General features: G+C 40.7%; 1 protein-coding gene across 3 annotated transcripts; it reads right to left on the bottom strand.

Moving 5' to 3' along the window:
• Window positions 1-1,374: 1,374 nt before the first annotated feature.
• Window positions 1,375-5,508, bottom strand: LOC136552600 (5-formyltetrahydrofolate cyclo-ligase, mitochondrial). Of its 3 annotated transcripts, none has more exons than XM_066544164.1 (7): window positions 5,131-5,508; window positions 4,389-4,526; window positions 4,161-4,322; window positions 3,927-3,968; window positions 3,806-3,851; window positions 2,939-3,009; window positions 1,375-1,677 (listed from the first exon to the last, which is right to left on the bottom strand). In XM_066544164.1, the coding sequence occupies exons 1-7, from the start codon at window positions 5,372-5,374 to the stop codon at window positions 1,631-1,633; spliced, it is 750 nt and encodes a 249-aa protein (XP_066400261.1). In that variant the 5' UTR covers window positions 5,375-5,508; the 3' UTR covers window positions 1,375-1,630. The 3 variants fall into 3 exon arrangements, with proteins under 3 accessions (XP_066400261.1, XP_066400260.1, XP_066400259.1); XM_066544163.1 differs by having other exon boundaries at window positions 1,375-1,786; window positions 4,161-4,316; XM_066544162.1 differs by having other exon boundaries at window positions 1,375-1,786; window positions 5,131-5,507.
• Window positions 5,509-25,349: the final 19,841 nt, after the last annotated feature.

Below are 25,349 nucleotides of genomic sequence, written 5' to 3'. Positions count from 1 at the left end.
GAGCTCCCGCGGAAGAGGGAGGAGGCTCGGCGGGAGCTGGACAAGGTGGTGAGGACTGTGTGGTTCAACGACCCCTACATGTCTCCCATGTGCGAGCTCAACACGACGCCAAGGTGGTCGTGGAGTGAAGTAGAGGAAGGAAAGGTTGTAGGATCTTGAGATTTTGATTCTTGTACTAGAGTTCCATTGCCCAATTCGAAATGTAGCCAAAATGTTCCAGGAGAAGAGATTTATTTACAGAGGTTCGTCTTCGGATTGGGTGACCATGACCGTTGAGAACAAAAGTGAGTTCCGTGCGTTTTGTAGAACGATGACGATTCAATGTACGTTTTCCTTTCGCGAAATGTGGTTAAGGGTTTTGCAATATTTGGTTTGTCTTCAGACTGGTCGATCATGATCAGTGTCTCAGTGGACGCGACAGTTTTGTTCAATATAAATTGCAGTCCACGTGTATTTTTTTCTCTAGAGAAATATCGAGGGCGTTCGGATGGTAGCCAGAACAGTGTTTTCTGGATGGTTTTGGATGATTGAATAGTATTTTACGAGAGAGAATAAGCTGAAACAAGCTGAAACTATATTAACCGAACGCCATGATCGATTTTTTGAACACGGGGATTTGTTGAACTCCTGGGCTCCTGGCTGTATGCAGTTATTTTTGAAACCATAAGGGGATCGGCCCATGAGGCTTTGAGCTAGGGTAATGCTGATTATAGGGTGTCCGTCCGCCCAGAGGGACCGGCACATGATTCTAGATGTTGCATATGTTTCACACATATGATGCAAGTGTATGTTTCAAATAATTCATCTGCTTCGCACTTATGTTGCATTCAAGTGTTTCATGTTGCAAGTGTTTCGTGTTTCAAAAGAACGTTCAGATAGTCATGGGGGTACGGCCTGAGAGCTTGGGGAAGGAGCGACGAGCCGAGGGGAACGACGCGCCTGATGTCTCCGGGCTCCTAAGTCCTGCCCGCGCGGAGAGGGGGGAGGGGGGGGGGGGGGGGGGGGGGGGGGGGGGAAGGAGTGGCGAGCGTAGCCTGGGTGCACATGTGCAGCAAGGCGAGACGAACGGGAGCAGGGTATGCGTGCGAGACGGGGCGAGGCAGACGTGCGCGTGCAACAGCGATATAGCGCAGCGGTAGGCTGGGGCAACAGCATGCGCAGGACGTCCGAGCGCGCTTATCTGTTCCAGATGTTCGGATGCTAGTAAGTCCCTTCGAGTTAACGCAGCCCAACTCCCTTGGATCTAATCATTCGACGATTCCTTTGCAAATTGCAACCATTACTCTACAAGTAATATGATTATCTACTTTGCCTCTAGAAGAAGTCGGATAAAGTTTTATTAGTTTTCCCCTTTTGTGGCGAGTGGCGACCGGCTAGTCCTGAAGATACATTATAAACTCCGAATAGCATGTCAGGTCTACTGACTGTTTTGCTCATCAGGATGATTTACATTATAAATCTATAAATCTAAAGTAGCTGAAATAAGGAGTAGACATCCAGTCCGCCTTATCAAAAGATGATACAAGAGAAAGCCACAAGGGAAAAAAAGGGGACAAATTCCCTGAACTGATGGTGTATATTTGCTAGTGCAACCTGGGATCAGAAGAAGGTGCTTGTTGTCAAAGCATGGCTAGAGAGACCAATCAACTTCACTGCATCCTCTGCACCGCCGCAGCACTTATTGGAATGACACCAGAGGATGAAACCAGAGCATCAATAGGAACATCAGTTGAATTGACTGGGATGACACCCTCGTCCATAATTTGCACCGAGTATAAAAGAGCGACTTCAAATAGGAAAGCAAAACATTACTATGGCTAATTTAGTAATAAATAAATAAAAGGCTTGGATGTGACATACTGTATTATCAATTATCATCACATGGATTCCGTGGATGACAAAATAGCAGAACTAAAATGTATTTCCATTTTGATTAATGTATTTCATGTCCTCAAGTTGGCTTGTTGATTTGGTATGACACAACTTGATTCAAAAGCACACAGGAAGGCTTACTGTCACTCTTTGATGCATGATATACTGTTTTGATCTGGAACAACAATAAGTGCTCGCTCTGTCAAACATAGCTCATATTCTGATCTAGCATACTTAACTCGACAGTTGTGAAAGGTGTAGGTAGACATAAACCCTAAAAGTTAAAAGGATGTGACTGTTGGTATGCTTCCTTGGGCCACATCCAAGTTTACATCAACCATCCCATGATTTAGAAATCAAAATGAAACTTTTGGTCACTTGATCTCTGTTGAGAGTTGATGCAAGCACAAGCTTAGCAATTTTCATCTTTGAAACCAATTTACTAAGTTTGGAACATTAGTCAACTATAAATCAGAGACTGATGTTCTACAAATAATAGTAGTTTGATATTAGAAGATCTTATAATACGAGCATAATTTTGCTCATAGACCTAACACCAACAGCCTCTCCATACTAATAAGATCAGAATTTGGGTCAGCTATGCGATTAAGCGAGCAAGAAACCAGCCCATTGTAAAACAATAGGTCAGCGATATGATTAAAGTATAAGTGTATAACTAATGGAATCTAAATTAGCTTGCACTAGATACTATTGGGATCTGACACTCAAACAATATAAGCTTTATGATTGAAGTTAACAATGGAATCTAAACGACAAGTAGCTTCTAGTAGACTTTATCAAGACCTAATTCTACTCCAAAAGATCCCTGCATCAACTCTGGCCTTCCACTTCAAAACAGTTCATCTTGCTTCTGTTTTGAAGTAGACTGGCCAATATGGTTCCAACAGCAAAGTAGAGGGGGCAAAGCATAATTCAACCAAATATCACAAACTAAATATAATAACTAGCTGAAATAGTATCAGAAGAAAAAGGATCCTTAATTATGAATACAAAAGTTTAAGGAAAATATTAACAAATATGTATAGCAAAGATAAGCATAACATACCCAAGAGAGGCTGATTCCACCCTTTCTCTTTTGCAAGTTCTTGGTATTTCATCAAGAATGTGTCATAGTACCTTTTAATTTTGGAAAAAAAGAAGCAACATATAGCAGCAGAAAAACCTTTAAGTAAATTAAAATCATAATAGTCTACTTTAGCTGTTTAGCATAAACTTAACAATCCATTAGAGTAGAACACTATATCTTTGAGGTTCATGTACCCCTGGCGTTTTATGCAATTGAGATCTATTAAAAAATTCATAGAGCTGCGGTTTATTTTGTTGATATCGCTAACAGTAAAAGCAACATAAATAAGCTGCAAAACCTAATTGCATGATGGTACTTCTGCATTGACGAAAACAAATATATACCATGGATCTTTACCAATCTACAGATTGACAACAGGACGGTGACAGGCTTATTACCGCACCAGCATGCACTGGCCTTTTCAAACTTTTATACTAAGATGTCATTATACAGAATTCATGCTCATACATTTAAGCTTGGATCTAAATCCACAGGGCCAGGTTATGAACTTTCAATTGCAAGATCCAGAATACAGATGTCATGACAAATATTTGATTTCTTAGCCACATAGAGAGTTTGTGTGAGTATGAATCAACCTTTCCAGCAGTTTTTGCATCTGAAAGATATGATTACTGTCTTAGGTGGTAACTATTGCTATAATCACAAATGGCTCCTCTGGTACCACAATCAAGGTATTCAAACTTCAATATTACTGAATTGAAACAAAATTTGGAATTCATGCAGTTTGTGATCACATTTCTTATAGGGTATTCATATTTTCTGAAGTATCCCTGAAAAAATAGCAACTTCAGGACAGGCAAATGTAATTTTAATATGTAATCCTACCCTCCACCACGCCCCAGCCTTCGACCAGTTCTATCAAAAGCTTGTCCTGCATGAACAACAAGTATTATCCAATTGAGTTTATGTGGTGGAGCATTTATGAAGTAAATGATAGAGAACATACCAGGCAATAATAAAAGATCAACAGGGGAAGATGATGACAATACTGCGAGGATAAAAGGAGGATAAGAAGTGTGAATACATGTCAAGTTAACCACCCCATGGATGCAGTAACTTATATATATTAGACAGGGCAGGTAGTGAATACATGTCAACTTAAACACCCCATCGATGCAGTAACTTATGTAAATTAGATGCAGAGAAAGCTTTGCAGTAACATGGAAATGAATGTTCATACCATCTTCACGATCGTTCCCAGTAGCATCCACAGGTGAGGGTTCCAGAATGTTCATCGAATTCTTAACTAAATCATCCATGGTGGTGATTTTGAGCATCCGCATATTACGGTTCTTATCCTCCACTCGAGGAACATAAAGATCCTTTGCCAGTTCCTCTTGTCCTTAAGGAAAACCTAATTGTTAGCGACAGAATCAATTAAGAGCATAACTACTACAGATGGACTCACCAGTATTCGATGGTAGACACTGTGCTAGTATTTTTGATGTATCGACTTCTCGTAACTGCTGACAGCTTATATAAGCACACAACCGTTTGCTTGCTTTGAACCAAGAGGAATCCAAGATTGTAGTTTGAATAGCCAGATCTAGAAAATCAAGAAATTTTTTACCTCCAAATACTCAAATCAAACAACACAATGAAAATCCACTTTGTCCTAGAAGGTAAGCAATAGTGTTGTATAGCCATCCCAATACTAGTTAAAGTCTCTAGATACCAGATAAAAACCAAGTGTAGTCCACTTCGTTGCAGTAACCTAAGAGCAAAGTTAGAGCACACAAATCTTTATTTTTCCTAGTGTCTGCACCGACGCTTTCACTATCAGTACTTAACTGTAAATACACCATTTATCTGCTGATCTTAGTCAGGAGACAGGAGTCAAATATCAATTCTCATCAGGTTCTCAGACATGCTACATAGTCTCATGAATCTGAAATAAAATATAAAATCTACCGTGAAGTTGCACAGTTTTTTTTCACAAACTTCTATTTCTAGTTCTACTCCTAACTGCTACGAGTCCAGAATGTGTCTGCTTAAAAAGCTAGCCAAGAGCAGCACTGGGCCACTGGCAAAGCGCACTCAGTTGGCAAATCGACGAACATGTGGTGACCAACGCTCCCCAACAACCGCGTTACAAAACCGGAACCGAAGCAGACAGCCAGACACGCTCGAAGCAGGTCGCGAGGCATCACCTTCGCTGGCGCGCTGGTCGGGAGAGAGGGCCTTCAGCGCCCTGCGGACCTCGGCGCGCAGCGCGCGCTTCTGGTCGGCGACCGCCTGTTCCGCCGCCGTCGACATGGCGGCAGCCGATGCTCGCGGCCGCGGGAGAGGGGGCGCGAGGTGGCGGCGGCAGCGGTAGGTGGGAGCGGGCGCGGCGCGGGGCAGGGGCAGGTGGTGGAGGCGCACCATCAGCGTGGCCACCGCATTTTTAATCATCTCCCCTCGTGCCAGCGGCCACTACCGCCGTGCCTATAGTCATCGCGCTCGCCCGGCCGGCCATCGCTGCCGCAGTGCACCTCCGGGCTGCGGCCTGTGGATTCCGCGGCCGCGGAATGAGCGGTCCAGAGGCCAGAGCGGTTGGGCCGAGAGGAAAAGGGAAAGGAAAGGGGCCAAAGTTGTTGTTCAGAAAGATTTTGTTTTTTTGAAAGGAAAAAATCCACGTTACCACACTCAATTTTTAGGAAAGTCCATTTTTCTCCATAAACTCCAAGACCGAGCAAAACACCGCCCTCAACTTTAAAACTGTTCATCTTACCTCCCCGTGTTATAAGCAGTTTTGAAGTCGGTTTTGTCTTTTTATTTATTTATTTCGGCTGAATCTTTGAAAAATCATAGTAAATCACAGAAAAATCATAAAAATAGAAAATTCAATTTTGTTGGACTCCACATGAGTAGATCTATACAGTGAATATATAATATGGTATGCTTTAGTATAAAGTTTTTGCTGTAGCTTTATATCTACGCTTTTCTGTAATTAAATGAAATAATTCATAGCTACAGTTTCTATGGTTCAATTGTGGTGAAATTTTTATGGTGGACTAATTATTATATGCTTAAACTATAGTAAAAATTTTATACTCATTGGATCATATATAACTTAGTTATAGATTTTATTTAGGTTTATGCTCGTTAAATATAAATAAATCTAAACTAAGCTATACATGATCCAATGAGTATAAATTTTTTACTACAGTTCAATTATATAATAATTAGTCCACCATAAAAAGTTTATCACAATTGGACCATAGAAACTACAGTTACGAATTATTCCAATTAATTACAGAAAATCATAGATATAAAGTTAGAGCAAAAACTTTGTACTAAAGCATATCAAATTACATGTTTACTGTGTAGATCTACTCATATGGAGTCTAATAAAAATGGATTTTCTATTTGTAGGATCTCTGGTTGGCCTAGAGGAGGAGTTGTGGCAGAACCTCCTAAGAAATCAGGCCCACGTGCATCTATTGTTGTCTCAACAGACCTCTGATAGCGTACACAAGTTCCCAACAACTTAACAGGTCTGTCGGGTGTCCTCGGGAAACCGAATCATCCACGAATCTTTTCCAAACAGGATCCCAATTACAGACATTGCAGATTACAACAGTTTTCAATATACATATCGGAGATTATAAAGCGGAAGACTTAAGTTTTAATATTACAAACCAGTTGTTTCAAACTTACAAAACCATAAGTGTCATACAACCATAGTAGCGAGATAATATTACATTAACATTATTTATCATACAAACTAGTGCCTTGTCCAAAGGCCATTCATCATTACTCATCGTCATCGACTTCAAACACTGACATGCAGTAGGGACCAAAACAAGCCTGCGCATGCGATTCACCTACAACAAGGGTTAACAAACCCTGAGTACAAAAATACTCAACAAGACTAACCCGACGTAAAAGGGGTGAAAGACTTTATAGATGCAGGTGTTGGGGCAAGGTAAGGATGTAGCAAGATTCAAAAGTTCTTTGCTAAAAGCTTACTATTCTTGATCCTATTTTCAAATTTTTACCCCTAAGTCTTCTTAGTTCATTATCTCAAACTAAGTGTTCATATCCCACGTTCTAATCCTTCTCATTCCATTTCTTTTCTCAAGTTTTAGTAATTCACCAGTCCTGCATTGCTTCTGTAATGAATCGAGTCTCCATATCCGTAGAGCACCGACAATTCGAATTGATTCAAGTCCCAGCTGGGGATTACTTATCACATGACATATGTAGAACTTAATCTTGCATATATCAACCTCGCTACCGGATCCTCCTATACTAAGTCGTCTCCATGCCACCCGAGAGTACAGCACACCTCCAATCCGGCCACATTCTAGCCACGAGGGTACACGCTACTCCCGCCATCTCTCTACTCCCAGTGCATGAGCATTCGTCTTAGTATTGGATTAGCCAAAGTAGGCTTACCAGAGTATGTGACCAGTACTACAAAGTGTCTCGTTCAGAAGATCCACAATGAGTGGCCTTTAAGCGACATAGTCGGCAACATTACCCAACATTCAAAATAAGTCACCCGACTAGTCTCTAGTTTATTGTATCTTCTTTCTTTCTTTGGCCAGTATGCCATCTTTGATTGTATCGAAACTTTTACTTTGAAAGCCTACCATAAAGCATACTAAGCATTCTACGCTTTTGTAAATGAAATCATCTTCAAGGATGATAAACAATTAACAAGGTAGGCAATACATCAAGTAGGTAACATTTGAATTAATCAACTTAATGCAATAGGTAACATAGGTGATAAACTTTTCAAAGTAAACAAGGTAATGGTTTAATGCATAAACTGGGGCTTGCCTTTGTTGACGATCTCAGGTTCTGGATCAGTACCACAAATATCGAATCTCGAGACAATCGGGGATTCTTCATAACTTGCTCAACTAGGATCAGTTCACTCTTGGATTCTACACGAAATAATAACATATGCTTCAACATGATGATAATATAAACATGATGCTTTCATGGTGCATGAAATATAATAACACCTTGAATACAACTTTCCTACATGGTACAGTTGCAAGCCAACAAAATCAACTTGTAATTCTACCATCAAGGACCACACAAAAATGTTTACTAAGAAACCCTACATGCTTCTAAAGAACTACCCAAAGTTTCACTCCAAAGTTCTTCCTTTAATGAATGAAATCATTCATTAACTATACTCTAACCAAACTTTAATGACCTAGGGCTTATAACCTAAGTGATTTAACTAAATTGATCTTGAAACCCTACTGGTCACAAAACATGACCAAAACAAGATCAAACCCTAAACTAACACTTAGGGTTTGCTTTTATCCATTTTTGAATTAAATTTGGAATTAAGCTCAAAATGAACTTGTTCCAAATGACCTCAAAATTTTATGCAAGCTTCCTCATGACATATTAGTGTACCAAAATAAATTTCATAATTTTTGGAGTTATACAATGGCCTACAAAAATCATGGAAATTATATTTATCAATTAATTGAGCAATTTTTATCACATTCAAAAATTACTGTAAATCAACATTTCATATTTTTCCTAAATAATATTCATCATAAAGAGGTCACACAAAAATTTTCATAATTTTTGGAGCTCTAAATAAATCTACACAAAAATAACAAAAATAGACACTATTCGTCCATTTCTGAAAATAGAAAAATTCCATTTGAACTACACCGTCGCTGACATACGGGACCCACTTGTCATCCCTATCCTTCGGCTTTGACCGTGACGACGACGGCGCTGACCGACGCTAACTCACCGATGGTGAGTCCAACGGCGACGGCCAAGGTACCAAAACACTCACAACAACATGGCGCACCGATTGGAGACACTAGCTAACTCAATCGTGGCACGATTCGAGGCTGACGCTGGCCATGGCGGACACGGTGGCACGGCAGCGCTGTGCTAGTGATAGGAGAACGATAGCAATCAAATAAATATCTCAAGAAGCATCAGTAGCATACCCCGAACGTGTTGAAGCAAAGAACAAGACCGAAGGAGCTACGGTGACGCGGTTCGATGGTGACAACGATCACGGCGGAGCAGACTTCGCCGACGGCGGTGTTCTGGCGACTGTAGTGGGCAAAATGAGCAAGCAACAGGTCATAGAGCATCACGGGAACAAGGCGGAGCTGATGGCATACCAAGCACAAGCAGAGACAGATCGTGGAGCTCTGGTCACGGTGAGGCGAACGCGACGGTGGTCCGACCGGCCGTGAGGAAGAAGAACTTGGACAGCGAGTTCCCAGCGAAATCAAGCTGTAACAACTGGTCGGTTGGAAGCGCAAGGAGCAGGCGAAGCTAGGACACTGCTTTGCTAGGACTGGCTTGTGCTAAAGAGGTGAGGGGAGCTCGATGGAGCCGAGGCGGTGGCGTCAGAAAACAGAGGAGAGGAAGGAAAGCCGACGATGGCGTCAGAGCTTTATAGCGCGGCCAAGAGAGCGAGGGGACGACATGCAGTGAGCATCCCATGCCAGCGCGAAGCCGAGGGCGGCCACGGGTGCGTCTGGAAGGCCGAAGAAAGGACGCCGGCGGTGGGGCGGTGGTCGTGCACTGTTCACTTGATTTTTTGAAATATTTATAGAATTGCCATTGAGTTCATTTTACAAATTACTCCCAAATTTTCTAAAGAAGTTGAAAATCTCCAAAAATAAAAGTTGCTCAACATTTCAAGTTCTACAACTTTGCTTAAATGAACATTTTCAAATTCTACCTCCATTTTGAAATTTGAATTTGGGGTGCATTTGAGCATTTGAATCATTTCAAAATTACTCCAAATTTTATATGTAAACTTGAAAAACTTTGAATACCAAAGTTGATCCTTATAAAATAAGCTTCAACTTTGCTTTTTGTCACACCCCCAAATTCCAAATGGATTTTGAAATAGACAGAAGGGCAAAAAGGACTTTTATTATTTGAATTTGAATTCAAATTTAATTTGTTTACCTTTTTACTTAACTATGATTTTTGACCAGTTACATGGCCCATTAGGGTTATTTGAGTCAAATGACACATGGTCTCACATGATCACATGAAATTTGACCCTTGTGGTCATGATCTTTATTTAGAGTTTTGGATCACATTATATCACATAAAATAACAACTTATGAAATAAAGCTTATTTAGTGAATGCATTCAAAATTTTCTACTTTATGAATGCTTTGCATTGCATATGATGACATGTCAAGTTTTAGTGCTACATCAAAACACTAGAGGTGTTACAATCCTTCCCCCTTAAAGAAATCTTGTCCTAAGATTTAAAACCTAAGGCTAAGTAATGGAAAAGGAAATGTGTCAAGCTAACACATCATAACTTTATTCAAAAAGCTAGTGAGGGGGGGGTTCCATCCTTTTGACAAAAGAGATAAGTTACAACATAGACAAGATATTGCAACTAGATAGAAGCAAAGAAGTCAGAAAAGTTTTCTTCTAAGTAATCCTCGGACTCCCAAGTAGCTTCATCTTCAGTGTGTTGATTCCATTATACTTTGTAGAACTTGATCATACGTCTTCGAGTGACTCAATCTTTCTGATCTAAGACTCTAATGGGGTACTCGACATAAGTCAAATCAGGTTCTAGTTCTACATCACCAAAGTCGATCACTTGATCAGGTACTTGAAGACACTTCTTTAACTGGGATACATGGAAGATATCATGCATAACTGACATGTGATCTGGTAGCTTGACACGATAGGCGACCGGTCCACATCGTTGCTGGATTTGAAAAGGACCGACATAACGGGGTGCCAACTTTCCCCGAATCCCAAAACGATGAACTCCTTTCATCGGCGACACCTTGAGGTAGACATGATCTCCCACTTTGAATTCTAGCGATCGTCTCCTCTTATCAGCATAGCTTTTCTATCAGGGATTAAGCTACCTTCATATTAGCTTGTATGAGTTTAACTTTCTCTTCAGCTTCCTTGACCATATCCGGCCCAAAGAACCAACGTTCTCTAGCTTCTGACCAATTTAAAGGTGTCTGGCATCTACGACCATACAATGCTTCGAATGGTGCCATTTTAATGCTCTCTTGATAGCTATTATTATATGAGAATTCAGCTAAGGGAAGGCATTCATCCCATTTAGTACTATTGGAAAGGACACATGCTCTCAACATATCTTCAAGAATTTGATTTACCCTTTCAGTCTGTCTATCTGTTTGCAGATGACAAGCTAAACTGCGGATAAGTTTGGTTCCCAAAGACTCATGTAGACTTTTCCAAAACTTAGATACAAGCAATGACCCTTTGTCAGAGACAATGGTCTTAGGTGTCCCATGTAGGTTGAAGATTCTATCAAGATAAAGCTTTGCATACTATTCCGCTCGATATTTATCTCTGACTGGTAAGAAATGAGCTATCTTGGTTAGACGATCAACAATAATCCATATTGAATTGTAGCCTACAGATGTCTTAGGCAATCCCACGATGAAGTCCATACAGATATCTTCCCACTTCCAAGATGGAACTGGCAATGAATATAATGGACCTGCAGTCTTCATGTGAACCACTTTGACTCTCTGACAAGTATCACATTTGGCCACATATTGAGCTATTTCTATTTTCATTTTGGTCCACCAATATCTTTTTCTCAGATCATGATACATTTTGTTGCTACCTGGATGAATGGAGTATCTTGTAGAATGAGCTTCATCAAGAATCTGCTTTCGTAGCTCCAGACTTTTGGGTACTACCAATCTATCTTTGAACCATACGACATTGGATTCATCAATATTGAAACATGTTGGTTTTCCAGATCTGACTTTATCTTTGATATGGGCTATTCCCTTACTTTTCCGTTGAGCAACAATGATCTGATCTTTGATAGTGGACTCAACAGCAATATTAGACAGGGAACCTTGTTCTATGATTTGTAAATTCAGATGCTCCATCTCTTGACACAATGTTCGTTGCATAGGTTTCACAGTCAGACAATGGCAATGACTCTTGCGACTCAGGGCATCGGCAACCACATTAGCCTTGCCCAGATGATAATGCACTTCTAAGTCATAATCTTTGATAAGTTCTAACCATCTTCTTTGCCTCATATTCAACTCTAACTGAGTGAAGATATATTTCAAACTTTTGTGATCCGTATAGATATGACAGATATTGCCCAATAAATAATGTCACCAAACCTTGAGTGCATGAACAACATCGGCTAATTCAAGATCATGGGTGGGATAATGTTCTTCATGCTTCTTGAGTTGTCTGGAAGCATACACTATGACTCTACCTTCTTACATAAGAACACAACCAATACCAATTCCAGATGCATCACAATAGATATCAAACGGTCTCTCGATATCAGGTTGTGCTAATACTGGTGCAGTTGTCAGCAACTTCTTTAATGTTTGAAAGGCCTTCTCACATTCTATTGACCATACAAACTTAGTTTGATTTTTTAGCAGTTCTATAATTAGTTTCGCAATTTTGGAGAAGTCAGGGATGAACCAACGATAATACCCTGCCAACCCCAGAAAACTACAAACTTGATGAATAGTGGTAGGTGCTCTCTAGTTAAGGACTTCTTCTACCTTGCTTGGATCAACAGCTATACCTTCAGCAGATAACACATGACCCAGAAATTGTACTTCCTCTAACCAGAATGCATATTTACTGAATTTGGCATATAATTTGTGGTCTCTTAATCGTTGTAGAATAATGCGAAGATGTTCCGCATGTTCCTCTTTGCTTTTAGAATAGATAAGAATGTCATCAATGAACACCACTACAAACTTATCCAACTTAGGCATGAAAATTGAGTTCATCAGGTACATGAAATGAGCTAGGGGCATTGGTCAGCCCAAAAGACATGACTAGATACTCATATAGACCATATTGGGTAGTAAACGCTGTCTTCGGCACATCTTCTCGTCTGATCTTAATCTAGTGATAGCCTGATCTCAAGTCTATCTTCGAGAATACCTTAGCTCCTGCAAGTTGATCAAAAAGGAAATCAATTCGGGGTAAGGGGTATTTGTTCTTCATGGTGACTTCATTTAACGGCCGGTAGTCAATACACAACCTTAAGGTTTAGTCCTTTTTCTTCACGAAGATAGCAGGGCATCCCTAAGGTGATGAACTGGGTTGAATGAAACCCTTGTCTAACAACTCTTGTAGTTGGATTTTTAATTATGCTAGTTCTTTGGGTGGCATCCTATATGCTCTTCTAGACATAGGTGCCGTTCCTGGTTTCAGATCAATTCTAAACTCTACATCTCGGTCTAGGTGGTAGACCATGTAGATCATCGGGAAAGACATCCATAAATTCACATACCACAGGAACTTTCTCAGCTTCTTCAATAGTAGTTGCATAGACTGTTCGAACCGTACTCTTAGGAAAGGGTAGTTGGATGAGAAGTTGGGTTTTGCTGTCAGATACATTTACCCTTATGGTTCTACGCAGGACATCTATGATAGCTCCATGTTGGGTTAACCAGTTCATACCAAGGATCACATCTATATCTTGATCCTTTAATATCAGCATGTTGGTAGGGAACTCATATCCTCCCAAATCAATAGGTACATGCTAAACTATCTCCCTTGTATAGATTCATCCCTCAGGCAACTGTATATGATATGGTTTTTTTGTTTCCCCAATAGTTATCCCATGCTTCACAACAAATGTATGATTGATGAATGTATGGGATGCACCAGAATTAAATAAGGTAATTGCAGGATGCTTAGCAATGGGAAACATACCAATCATTACTAGTTCTCCTTCTGGAATGGATTCCACCTGAGTATAGAAGACCCTTCCAGTTTTCTTCTCAGCCTGACCCTTCTGACTGTTCTGAGCATTGCCCTTGTACCGATTCTAAGCTTGAGTAACAGGGGCTTTAGGTGCATCAGGATTACTCTTCCTGGGATATGGAAATTCTTAGGAAAAGTGTCCGGGTTTACCATAATTATAACATGGATAATTATGATTCTAGGGGAGTAGCAGTGCGGTTTACATTATTTGTATTATTTTGCTGCTGTGGTGCTTGATGAGGATAAGGCGTATTAGTTGCAGGGCGAATAAAGATTTGCTGCCTGCTTTGGCTTTGTTGTGGGTGGAATGGCGCACGGCCATGATTCTGAGGATGGTGGACTATCTTTTGACGCTTTCCACTCGACGATCCGGAAGCAGATACTCTCTTTTTCTTTGCCTCCTTGTGTCGGCGGTAATTCTCCTCTGAAGCGATAGCAATATTGACTGTCTCATGATAAGTTGCGTTGCCACAAGTTGCCATCTTGGTCTGAAGTTTGGTGTTTAGGCCTCTTAGGAGATGATTCTTTTTCTTCCTGTCAGTATTCACATACTCTATAGCATACTATGATAGGTGATTGAAGCGCCCAACATAGTGCATCACCGGGTGCTCCCCTTGCTTAAGAGCCAAAAACTCTTCTAACTTCATGGTCATCACACCATCTGGAATATAGTGTGCCCTAAAGGCATCCTTAAACTCCATCCTAGGTGATTTGGTGACCAGTAGGCTGTACAGCTATCAAATTTGCCCACCAGGCACTAGCAGCACCTCAGAGTTGCTGTGCCACAAACCTTGGTTTCTGAATCTCGATACAATGAATCAGCTCAAACTTTTGCTCTATTGTCCGAAGCCAATCGTCAGCTTCTAAAGGCTCTTCTACCTTAGAGAACACAGGTGGACGTGTGTTAGTAAAATCAATATAGGTTGACTCATCATTTCCATTATTACGACGGCCATGATTAGGGTGTGGTGCCTGTTGGTTCTGAGCCAATTCCCTTAACAACCTAGCATTATCTGCCATTACATTGATGAGTGCGGCTATGGCATCTACCATAGTCGGAGGCATTGGTGGAGGATTTGGGATATCATTATTGTCATGCAAGGTACTTGCGCCAGCTCGGGTGATAGGACGAGGCATCTGTTAGAGAGACACATTTATTAACATTATTATTTATTGAAAGCAGTTAAAAGGTTTCATGCTACATAGGGTTACTTATTTATATTACATGTCTTGTATCCCATAAGACAACCCTTGTTTACTAGAAAAGCAGTAAAGGAACTATTACTACTCCAAGCTCTTAGTCATCAGCGTCCGTGTCCATACCAGATGAAACCTCATCTTCATCTGAGAAGTACACTAATCCCTCAGGATCCTCCTCCTCTTCTTCATCGTGGATTTCTCTTGGATCTACAATCATTTCTTCATCTGTAACTTCACCATCCCCATGAGGAGGATGAAGTTGAGTGTACATCATGTGAACATTCTCATGAAGAATGGCATTGTCCATCTCTAGGTCTTCTACGTAGAACTCCAACTCATGGATGCGTTCATTGGTTGCATCTTCTCATGTCCAGGCTTCATTCCACAACTCAGTATTCTTGGTGATGTCCTTTCGCATTTCTGCCAGCTTCTCTTGATCTTTGGCATGAGCTCGACGAAGAGTGTTGAGCTCCATGGTAAGGTTCTTGATGTTGGTGGGATTGCTTGAAGATCCTTCATCTCCTAAGGTTCTAGAACTTCCTTCACCAAGCTCACGGTTTCACGGTGCCAACTGGTGATGAGGGACTCCGTGAGGTCCGGTGGACTTGCGTGCGGTTATCTTGGTCTTTGCCATAGCCTGTAGAAGTTAGGGTAGGACTATTTATAAGGATAGCTTGAGGATAATAGAGGTTAGCAAGAATAGATTGACATTACTTACCCAACCACTTTTAAGGGGAATTATTATGCAAGGTGTTCAAGCATGATGCATGAATTGATCTTACAAATCTAGGTACAAAAGATTTATATAATCAAAAGTACTAGATTTTTAATACATAGGACAAACCTAATCATATTATCCGCCATGAACTTTCAAATAAGATAGGATTGAGGCTATATCAGAGGTAAGAAGAAAGAAATTTGAACTTTAAACTATCAAGTTATTTTCTTTGATCCAAATTAATTTGAAGTTTTTTCCAAAGTAACCTACAATGATCTTAGATAGGACCTGCTCTGATACCAGCTGTGGTAGAACCTCCTAAGAAATTGGGCCCACATGCATCTATCGTTGTCTCAACAGACCTCTCATAACGTACACAAGTTCCTAACAACTTAACAGGTCTGTTGGGTGTCCTTGAGAAACCCGAATCATCCACGAATCTTTTCCAAACAGGATCCCAATCACAGACATTATAGATTATAACATTTTTCAATATACATATCAGAGATTATAAAACGGAAGACTTAAGTTTTAATATTACAAACCAGTTGTTTTAAACTTACAAAACCATAAGTGTCATACAACCATAGTAGTAGGATAATATTACATTAACATTATTTATCATACAAACTAGTGTCTTGTCCAAAGGCCATTCATCATTCCTCATCGTCATCAACTTCAAACACTGACATGCAGCAGGGACCAAAACAAGCCTGCGTATGCGACTCACCTGCAACAAGGGCTAACAAACCCTGAGTATAAAAGTACTCAACAAGACTAACCCGACGTAAAAGGGGTGAAAGACTTTAGAGATGCAGGTGTTGGGGCAAGGTAAGGATGTAGCACGATTCAAAAGTTCTTTGCCAAAAGCTTACTATTCTTGATCCTATTTTCAAGTTTTTACCCCTAAGTCTTCTTAGTTCATTATCTCAAACTAAATGTTCATATCCCACGTTCCAATCCTTCTCATTCCATTTCTTTTCTCAAGTTTTAGTAATTCACCAGTCCTGCATTGCTTCTATAATGAATCGAGTCTCCATATCCGTGGAGCACCGGCAATTCGAATTGATTCAAGTCCTAGCTGGGGATTCCTTATCACACGACATGTAGAACTTAATCTTGCATATATCAACCTCACTATCGGATCCTCCTATACTAAGCTGTCTCCACGCCACCTGAGAGTACAGCACACCTCCAATCCGGCCACATTCTAGCCACGAGGGTATACGCTACTCCTGCCATCTCTCCACTCCCAGTGCATGGGCATTCATCTTAGTATTGGATTAGCTAAAGTAGGCTTACCAAAGTATGTGACCAGTACTACAAAGTATCTCGTTCAGAAAATCCACAATAAGTGGCCTTTAAGCGACATAGTCGGCAACATTACCCAACATTCAAGATAAGTCACCCGACTAGTCTCTAGTTCATTCTATCTTCTTTCTTTCTTTGGCCAGTATGCCATCTTTGATTGTATCGAAACTTTTACTTTGAAAGCCTACCATAAAGCATACTAAGCATTCTACGCTTTTGTAAATGAAATCATCTTCAAGGATGGTAAACAATTAACAAGGTAGGCAATACATCAAGTAGGTAACATTTGAATTAATCAACTTAATGCAATAGGTAACATAGGTGATAAACTTTTCAAAGTAAACAAGGTAATGGTTTAATGCATAAACCGGGGCTTGCCTTTGTTGACGATCTCGGGTTCCGGATCAGTACCACAAATATTGAATCTCGAGACAACCAGGGATTCTTCCACAACTTGCTCAACTAGGATTGGTTCACTCTTGGATTCTACACGAAATAATAACATATGTTTCAACATGATGATAATGTAAACATGATGCTTTCATGGTGCATAAAATATAATAACACCTTGAATATAACTTTCCTTCATGGTACAGTTGCAAGCCAACAAAACCAACTTGCAATTCTACCATCAAGGACCACACAAAAATGTTTACTAAGAAACCCTACATGCTTCTAAAGAACTACCCAAAGTTTCACTCCAAAGTTCTTCGTTTAACGAATGAAATCATTCATTAACTATACTCTAACCAAACTTTAATGACCTAGGGCTTATGACCTAAGTGACTTGACTAAAGTGATCTTGAAACCCTACTAGTCATAAAACATGACCAAAACAAGATCAAACCTTAAACTAACACTTAGGGTTTGCTTTTATCCATTTTTGAATTAAATTTGGAATTAAGCTCAAAATTAACTTGTTCCAAATGACCTCAAAATTTTATGCAAGCTTCCTCATGACAAATTAGTGTACCAAAATAAATTTCATAATTTTTGGTGTTATAGAGTGGCCTACAAAAATCATGGAAATTACATTTATCAATTAATTGAGCAATTTTTATCACATTCAAAAATTACTGTAAATCAATATTTAATATTTTTCCTAAATAATATTCATCACAAAGAGGTCACACAAAAATTTTCATACTTTTTGGAGCTCTAAATAAATCTACACAAAAATAACAAAAATAGACACTATTCATCCATTTATGAAAATAGAAAAATTCCATTTGAACTACACCGTCGCTGACATACGGGACCCACTTGTCATCCCTATCCTTCGGCTTTGACCGCGACAATGACGGTGCTGACCGACGCTAACTCACCGATGGTGAGTCCAACGGCGACGGCCAAGGTACCAAAACACTCACAATAACATGGCGCACCGATTGAAGACACTAGCTAACTCAATCATGGCACGATTCGAGGCTGACGCCGGCCATGGCGGATGCGGTGGCACGACAGCGCTGTGCCGGCGATAGGAGAACGGTAGCAATCAAATAAATAGCTTAGGAAGCATCAGTAGCATACCCTGAATGTGTTGAAGCAAAGAACAAGACCGGGGGAGCTACGGTGACGCAGTTCGACGATGATAGCGATCACGGCAGAGCAGACTTCGCCGACGGCGGTGTTCTGGCGACTGCAGTGGGCAAAACGAGCAAGCAATAGGTCATAGAGCATCACGGGAATAAGGTGGAGCTGACGGCATACCAAGCATGAGCAGAGACAGACCGTGGAGCTCTAGTCACTGTGAGGCGAACGCGACGGTGGTTCGGCCGGTCGTGAGGAAGAAGAACGTGGACAGCGAGTTCCCGACGAAATCAAGCTGTAACAACTGGTCAGTTGGAAGTGCAAGGAGCAGGCAGAGCTAGGACACTGCTTTGTCAGGACTGGCTTGCGCTGAAGAGGCAAGGGGAGCTCGACGGAGCCGAGGCAGCGGCGTCGGAAAATAGAGGAGAGGAAGGAAAGCCGACGATGGCGTCGGAGCTTTATAGCGTGGCCAAGAGAGCGAGGAGACGACACGCAGTGAGCATCCCGTGGTAGCACAAAGTCGAGGGCAGCCGCGGGCGCGTCTGGAAGGCCGGAGAAAGGCCGGAGAATGGCCGTGCACTGTTCACTTGATTTTTTTTGAAATATTTACATAATTGCCACTAAGTTCATTTTACAAATTACTCCCAAATTTTCTAAAGAAGTTGAAAATCTCCAAAAATAAAAGTTGCTCAACATTTCAAGTTCTACAACTTTGCTTAAATGAATATTTTCAAATTCTACCTCCATTTTGAAATTTGAATTTGGGGTGCATTTGAGCATTTGAATAATTTCAAAATTACTCTAAATTTTATATGTAAACTTGAAAAACTTTGAATACCAAAGTTGATCCTTATAAAATAAGCTTCAACTTTGCTTTTTGTCACACCCCCAAATTCTAAATGGATTTTGAAATAGATAGAAGGGCAAAAAGGACTTTTATGATTTAAATTTGAATTCAAATTTAATTTGTTTACCTTTTTACTTAACTATGATTTTTGACCAGTTACATGGCCCATTAGGGTTATTTGAGTCAAATGACACATGGTCTCACATGATCACATAAAATTTGACCCTTGTGGTCATGATCTTTATTTAGAGTTTTGGATCACATTACATCACATAAATAACGACTTATGAAATAAAGCTTATTTAGTGAATGCATTCAAAATTTTCTACTTTATGAATGCTTTGCATTGCATATGATGACATGTCAAGTTTTAGTGCTTGGTCAAAACACCAGAGGTGTTACAGGGATGAATAGGTCTATCAAAACAAACACTCAAACTTTTATCAATTTCATCCTGCGGCACTACCGCTCTGACGGGCAGCACTGCCAGACTATGGCACTGCCAGCCCAGAACAGCGGCACTGTCGCACCTGCAGATAACCTCGAGTCATAGTTCAAAATCAGTGAACGAAAACTTAGATCGGAGAATTTTTTTAGCTTACTACAGGTATGATAGTCACAGATCGAGAGCTAGAAGTAGTAGAAATACCACACACAAGTGAATCGACTAGAAACCCTAGAAATCAACTTAACAACAATATGATAAGTAAGTAATATAAATCAAGCCCAAGAGACACAATGATTTATCCCATGGTTTGGCTCGCTACCAAGGCTTGCCTATGTCTACGTTGTTGAGGTTAGTCACTAAGGCTTAGGGCTTTCCAGCCCTTCCTCGTTCTCAAGTCAAGAGACTTAACTCTTAAGATAAGGGGTGAGTTTACTAGCTTCGAGAGATGGTTACAAACTTCCTGGGACTACCACACAAGTTGGCAAGCTCCACGGGTGACGCTCTAGCTAGCTAAGAGCCAAGATCCAAGAGTAACAAACACAACCGCCTGTCAAAACATGAACCAAGTGCTCTTTGGAGTTGAGAAATCAATGGAGCTGCTCTCTAATTGAGTTTTAAACCCTTTTCTCTTAAGGATTGATGGGGACATCAATGGATTTGCTTGAGGGCTCAAGGTCACTAATGGAGGGAGAGAGAGAGAGCGCTCATTTTCTATTTTGGACGAAGATGACCATTGGGGAGGAAGAGGATGGGTATAAATACCTCCTCAGCCCTAACGGTCACTTAAGTCATGGTAGTGCCTCTCTTTAAGTGTGGTAGTGCCACACTAGTCAAGACAATAAGGGTAAGAGTGAAGTTTAGACTATCTTAGCTGTGAATCTAAGGATGCATGTGTATATTTGAGCACTTGGTAGCATATGTTAGCTTAAGCATTGTGTCCCCCTTTATAGTATGGCTTTTCCTATACTCAAATTCAAAATATAAAAGAATTTAAACTTCCTTTGAGTTTCAAGCCATCAACATTTGTAATTAGAGGCTCCTCCATTTCATGTAGCATCCTCAAATATAAATTTCCTACTTGTCATCTCGATAAATCTCATTAGTTCTCTAATTGTATGGTCATTGTCACCAAAACCCACAATTAGGGCTTGATTTCACTTTCAATCTCTCCCTTTTTGGTGATTGATGACAACCCAATTAGAGCTTACAAAAGATATGAAATAAATACTGAGATTTTTCAAGCCATGGGTGTAGAGCCTCCCCCTAAATGTGTGAATAGAGAATTAAATTCTCAAATTGGCATAAGAAGCTAAGATTCACATTTTAGTGAAAGTGATGGGGCTCCCCTACATCCATGCTCCTATGGGGTGCTGCATACTATGTCAGGTATGTAAAACATGATGTAAATGACAGTTTATGCACAATATGTTTTGCTGTTATAGCTGGGCGAGGCACTGCCACACTTGCTGTAACAGCACAGATCAAAACAGACACCACATAATATGTGATACATATAAAGATATACATTCTAACACAATTGTATCACAAGCGATAGCATGGATTAATATATGTCCATATCCATTACATATGTAAAGTACTTAAGTAGCATTATTACATAAATAGAGTTTTTAATGGACTCTCAAACTCTCATCTAACAAAGACTACTCTAAACAGATACGAACATGACTCTAGCTGCAGCAACCTCCTCTCCATAGCGTTGAAAAGTTGTTGACCCCTCTAATTTTCTCCCCCTTTGGCCTAAAGCACCAAAAAGAGAAGAAAAGAAGAAAGACCAACACTCACTCCTCATCCTCTTGGATGGTGTTCCAATCGACATCATCCCCACCAGCAGCTCCACTAGCACCTACAACGTCCTCCTCTCCACCATTATCATCATCGTTGTCGTCGTCGGAGGAAGAAGAAGACACCACCGCCCTCCCTTGGCGATGAGTGGTCAACGTGTGGTGCTCACGCCTAGTGCTCCTCCTTATGGACTACAAAGTGGACCTCAAACTCGTGTGAGGATCAAGCTCTGGCTGCTCCTGCTCATCCTCCTCCTTTGAATCTATCTCAGAAAGGCTAAGGAGGTAATCAAACCTCAGCGGTGACTGAACTGGAGAAAGAAATGTTAGCCTTACACGCTCTCTAGCCTCCCAGTTGGCTTCACGGTTCTCTAACCAGTCCTGATATGCTATCCTCGCTGCATAGGTGCATGTGGTGAAAATAGCATGAATGGAACACTTATAAAACACTCTGGATGGATGAGATAATTCAAATCTTAGATTAGGAAAGCACCCTGAACCAATCTGGTCAGAGGGTATGGCACTGCCGCACCTAGTGCTTCACCTCTCCCACGATTCATTTCTTCTCAACTATTCAGACTATTTCTCAACTATTCACCTTAACCACTACACAATCTTAGAATGAGTAGACCTAAACAAATACATGGAGTTGTCTACAATGTAAGTAAAGTAGCTACATGTTTAAGATAGAAATGCATCTGGTGCACAAATCCAACCAAAATAGAGAGTCATCGATGGAACAACATCTGTATTTATGTATTTATTCTGTTGAGTGCGTCACTGTCGCACCCAAAATGTGGCACTACCGTGGGTATAGATGAGGCTCAACCAATGAATCTTTGTTTTGATTCAATTCATTCATCAAACTAGTTTTTACCCTAATCATGCAGTCACTAGAAACCATCATTCAACAAAGATAGAGCTCCATGGCATAGATCAAGACTAGGTTAGGGTTTCACCTTGATTTACATGGATTGGGGAGGAAAGAGAGAGAATGGCTCCGTTCACGAGCTTCAGCAGCTGCTGGTGATGAGGGAGAGTGCTAGCAACTAGCACGACACTGCTGAACGGCGGTGGCATGACTGGGCGATGGTGCGGCGATGGTGGACGTGTGAGACAGAGAGAAAGAGAGAGGCGTTGGCGTTGGGTAGAATGAGGGAGGGAGAGAGAGAGAGAGAGTTACCGCAGACCAGTTGGTAAAAGGAGTAAAGAATGGGCCCCCATAGTAACAGGCTATTGTGGGCCGAATTCCAATTGGAATTCAAAGTACGGCACTGCCGCTCGCCACACGCAGCACTACCGTAGTGTGGCTCTACCGCAGGGCAGGCGTGGCACTGCCAGACTCCCTAGTACAATAAATTTAGCTACTAACTAAATATCTCTATATATATAGGATATGGACACATATCTCAAGCACACTATGATTAGCAATAAATAATCAATACAAACAATGATCATAATGCTCTTGTTTCTTATGATAAACATTTTAAGCACAATATTTAAACTTTTGCAATTCATTTCTCCTATCCACACTAGTTCATCAATCAAGGTGTGCTATAGTTCAAACCACATTACAAGAATCAAGTATATTTAGCTCACTATGCAAAGCACAAAACCTTGACTCATCAAGAGGCTTAGTGAAGATATCGGCTAGTTGCTTTTTGGTGCTCACATGGTGAATTTTGATATCTCCTTTGGCTTCGTGGTCTCTCAAGAAATGATGTCGGATGTCTATGTGCTTAGTTCTTGAGTGGCTTACAGGATTGTTAGCTAACTTTATGGCACTTGCGTTATCACACAAGAGTGAGATTTTAGTGAAGTGACATACAAAATCTTGAAGGGTTTGCCTCATCCAAAGTAGTTGAGCACAACATGCACCGACTGTAATATACTTGGCCTTGGCAGTGAAAAGGGCTACATAATTTTGCTTTTTAGAACTCCAAGACACTAGGGACCGCCCAAGGAATTGACATGTCCCCGGAGTGCTTTTCGATCTACTTTGCAACCGGCGTAATCAGAATTCGAATACCCAAGTAGATCAAACCTAGAGCCCTTCAGATACCACAAGCCAAGGTTTGAAGTGTGTACTAAATATCTCAATATTCTCTTAACGGCCACTAAGTGACACTCTTTTGGGTTAGCCTAAAATCTAGCACACATGCACACACTAAACATAATATCAGGCCTAGATGCGCATAAATAAAGTAGAGAGCCGATCATAGAGCGATATACCTTAGTATCCACGGCTTTCCCTTCATCATTGAGATCTACATGTCCATTGGTTGGCATGGGAGTTTTGATAGGCTTGGCATTCACCATGTCAAACTTCTTGAGCATATAATGGGTGCACTTCGTTTGACTAATAAAAGTTCCATCCCTCACTTGCTTGATTTGAAATCCAAGGAAGAACTTCAATTCATCCATCATGGACATCTCAAATCTCTTGGTTATGATCCTACTAAATTCCTCACAAAAAAATGATTAGTATTATCAAATATTATGTCATCGATATATATTTGGCACACAAATATATCTTTGTCAACTTTATGAGTGAAAAGGGTAGGATTGGCTTTGCCTATTTCAAAGCATTGTTTAAGCAAGAATTCCTTAAGGCATTCATACCATGCTCTTGGTACTTGCTTAAGCCCATAGAGCGCCTTTTGGAGTTTGTAGACATAGTTGAGAAACTTGGGATCTTCAAAGCCTGGTGATTGCTCATAGACAAGTTCTTGAATAGGGCCATTGAGAAATGCACTCTTCACATCCATTGGATATAGCTTGAAGTTGTGATGAGCCGCATAGGCTAGAAGCATTCAAATTACTTCAAGTCTTGCCACCGGTGCATAGGTTTCTCCAAAGTCCAAGCCCTCTACTTGAGTGAAACCTTGAGCAACCAACCTTACCTTGTTCCTTGTCACCACTCCATTCTCATCTTGCTTGTTGTGGAAGACCCATTTGGTGCCAGTGACATTGGTATTGGGTTGTTCCACCAAAGTCCACACTTGGTTTCTTTCGAAGTTATTGAGATCTTCTTGCATGGCCATCACCCAATCTGGGTCTCCAAATGCTTGTTCTACCTTAAGAGGCTCCAAAGAGGAAATAAATGAGTAATATTGACAAAAGTTTGCTAAATGTGAATAAGTTGTTACCCCCTTTCGAAGACTCTTAAGGATGTTATCAACGGGATGATCCCGTTGTATTGTTTGTCTTAGCCTTAGATGCTCAATGGACTCTTGTTCATCTTTTGGATCTTCATCATCATCTTGCTCAAATATGGGTTATAGGTTTTGTCCATGAGCTGGAGTCGAATTAGCTGCTGCTGACTATGTAGGTGTGGCACTACCACCCTCAAGTATGGCACTGCCGTGTGTAGGAGTTGCAGCAGGTGTTTACTGCAATGTAGCATCAGGTACGTCAGCAGAAATAGGTGCAGCAACAACTTGAGGAACCTCCACTTTAGTGACTTCATCTTCTTGTGATCTAATATCACCAATGGCCAATTGCTTGATTGCTTCATATGATGAATCCTCCTTTCCTACAACACTTGAATCAACTTTCTCCACTTGAGAGCCATTAGATTCATTAAATGTCACGTCTACCGCAATCTCAACTCTCCTAGAGGTTTTGTTGAAGATACGGTAGGCATGCTCATTTGATCCATAACCAAGAAGAACACCTTCATCAACTTTAGGTGCAAACTGAGAGGTTTTGGGTTTCTTGTTAAGTATGAAACACTTATACCCAAACACTCTAAAGTAAGACACCTTAGGCTTGTTACCGGTTAGAAGCTAATATAA

Source organism: Miscanthus floridulus, chromosome 4, assembly GCF_019320115.1.
Source record: "Miscanthus floridulus cultivar M001 chromosome 4, ASM1932011v1, whole genome shotgun sequence".
In the NCBI taxonomy this organism is placed as follows: domain Eukaryota; kingdom Viridiplantae; phylum Streptophyta; class Magnoliopsida; order Poales; family Poaceae; genus Miscanthus; species Miscanthus floridulus.
This window is presented reverse-complemented; position numbering and strand designations above follow the sequence as displayed.

Coding starts and splice junctions, on each gene's coding strand:
- LOC136552600 (XM_066544162.1), bottom strand. CDS start 5,374: ATGATTAAAAATGCGGTGGCCACGCTGATGGTGCGCCTCCACCACCTG. Junction 4,323..4,388: donor GTGTCTACCATCGAATACTG/GTGAGTCCATCT, acceptor GTTTTCCTTAAG/GACAAGAGGAACTGGCAAAG. Junction 3,852..3,926: donor TGATCTTTTATTATTGCCTG/GTATGTTCTCTA, acceptor TTGTTCATGCAG/GACAAGCTTTTGATAGAACT.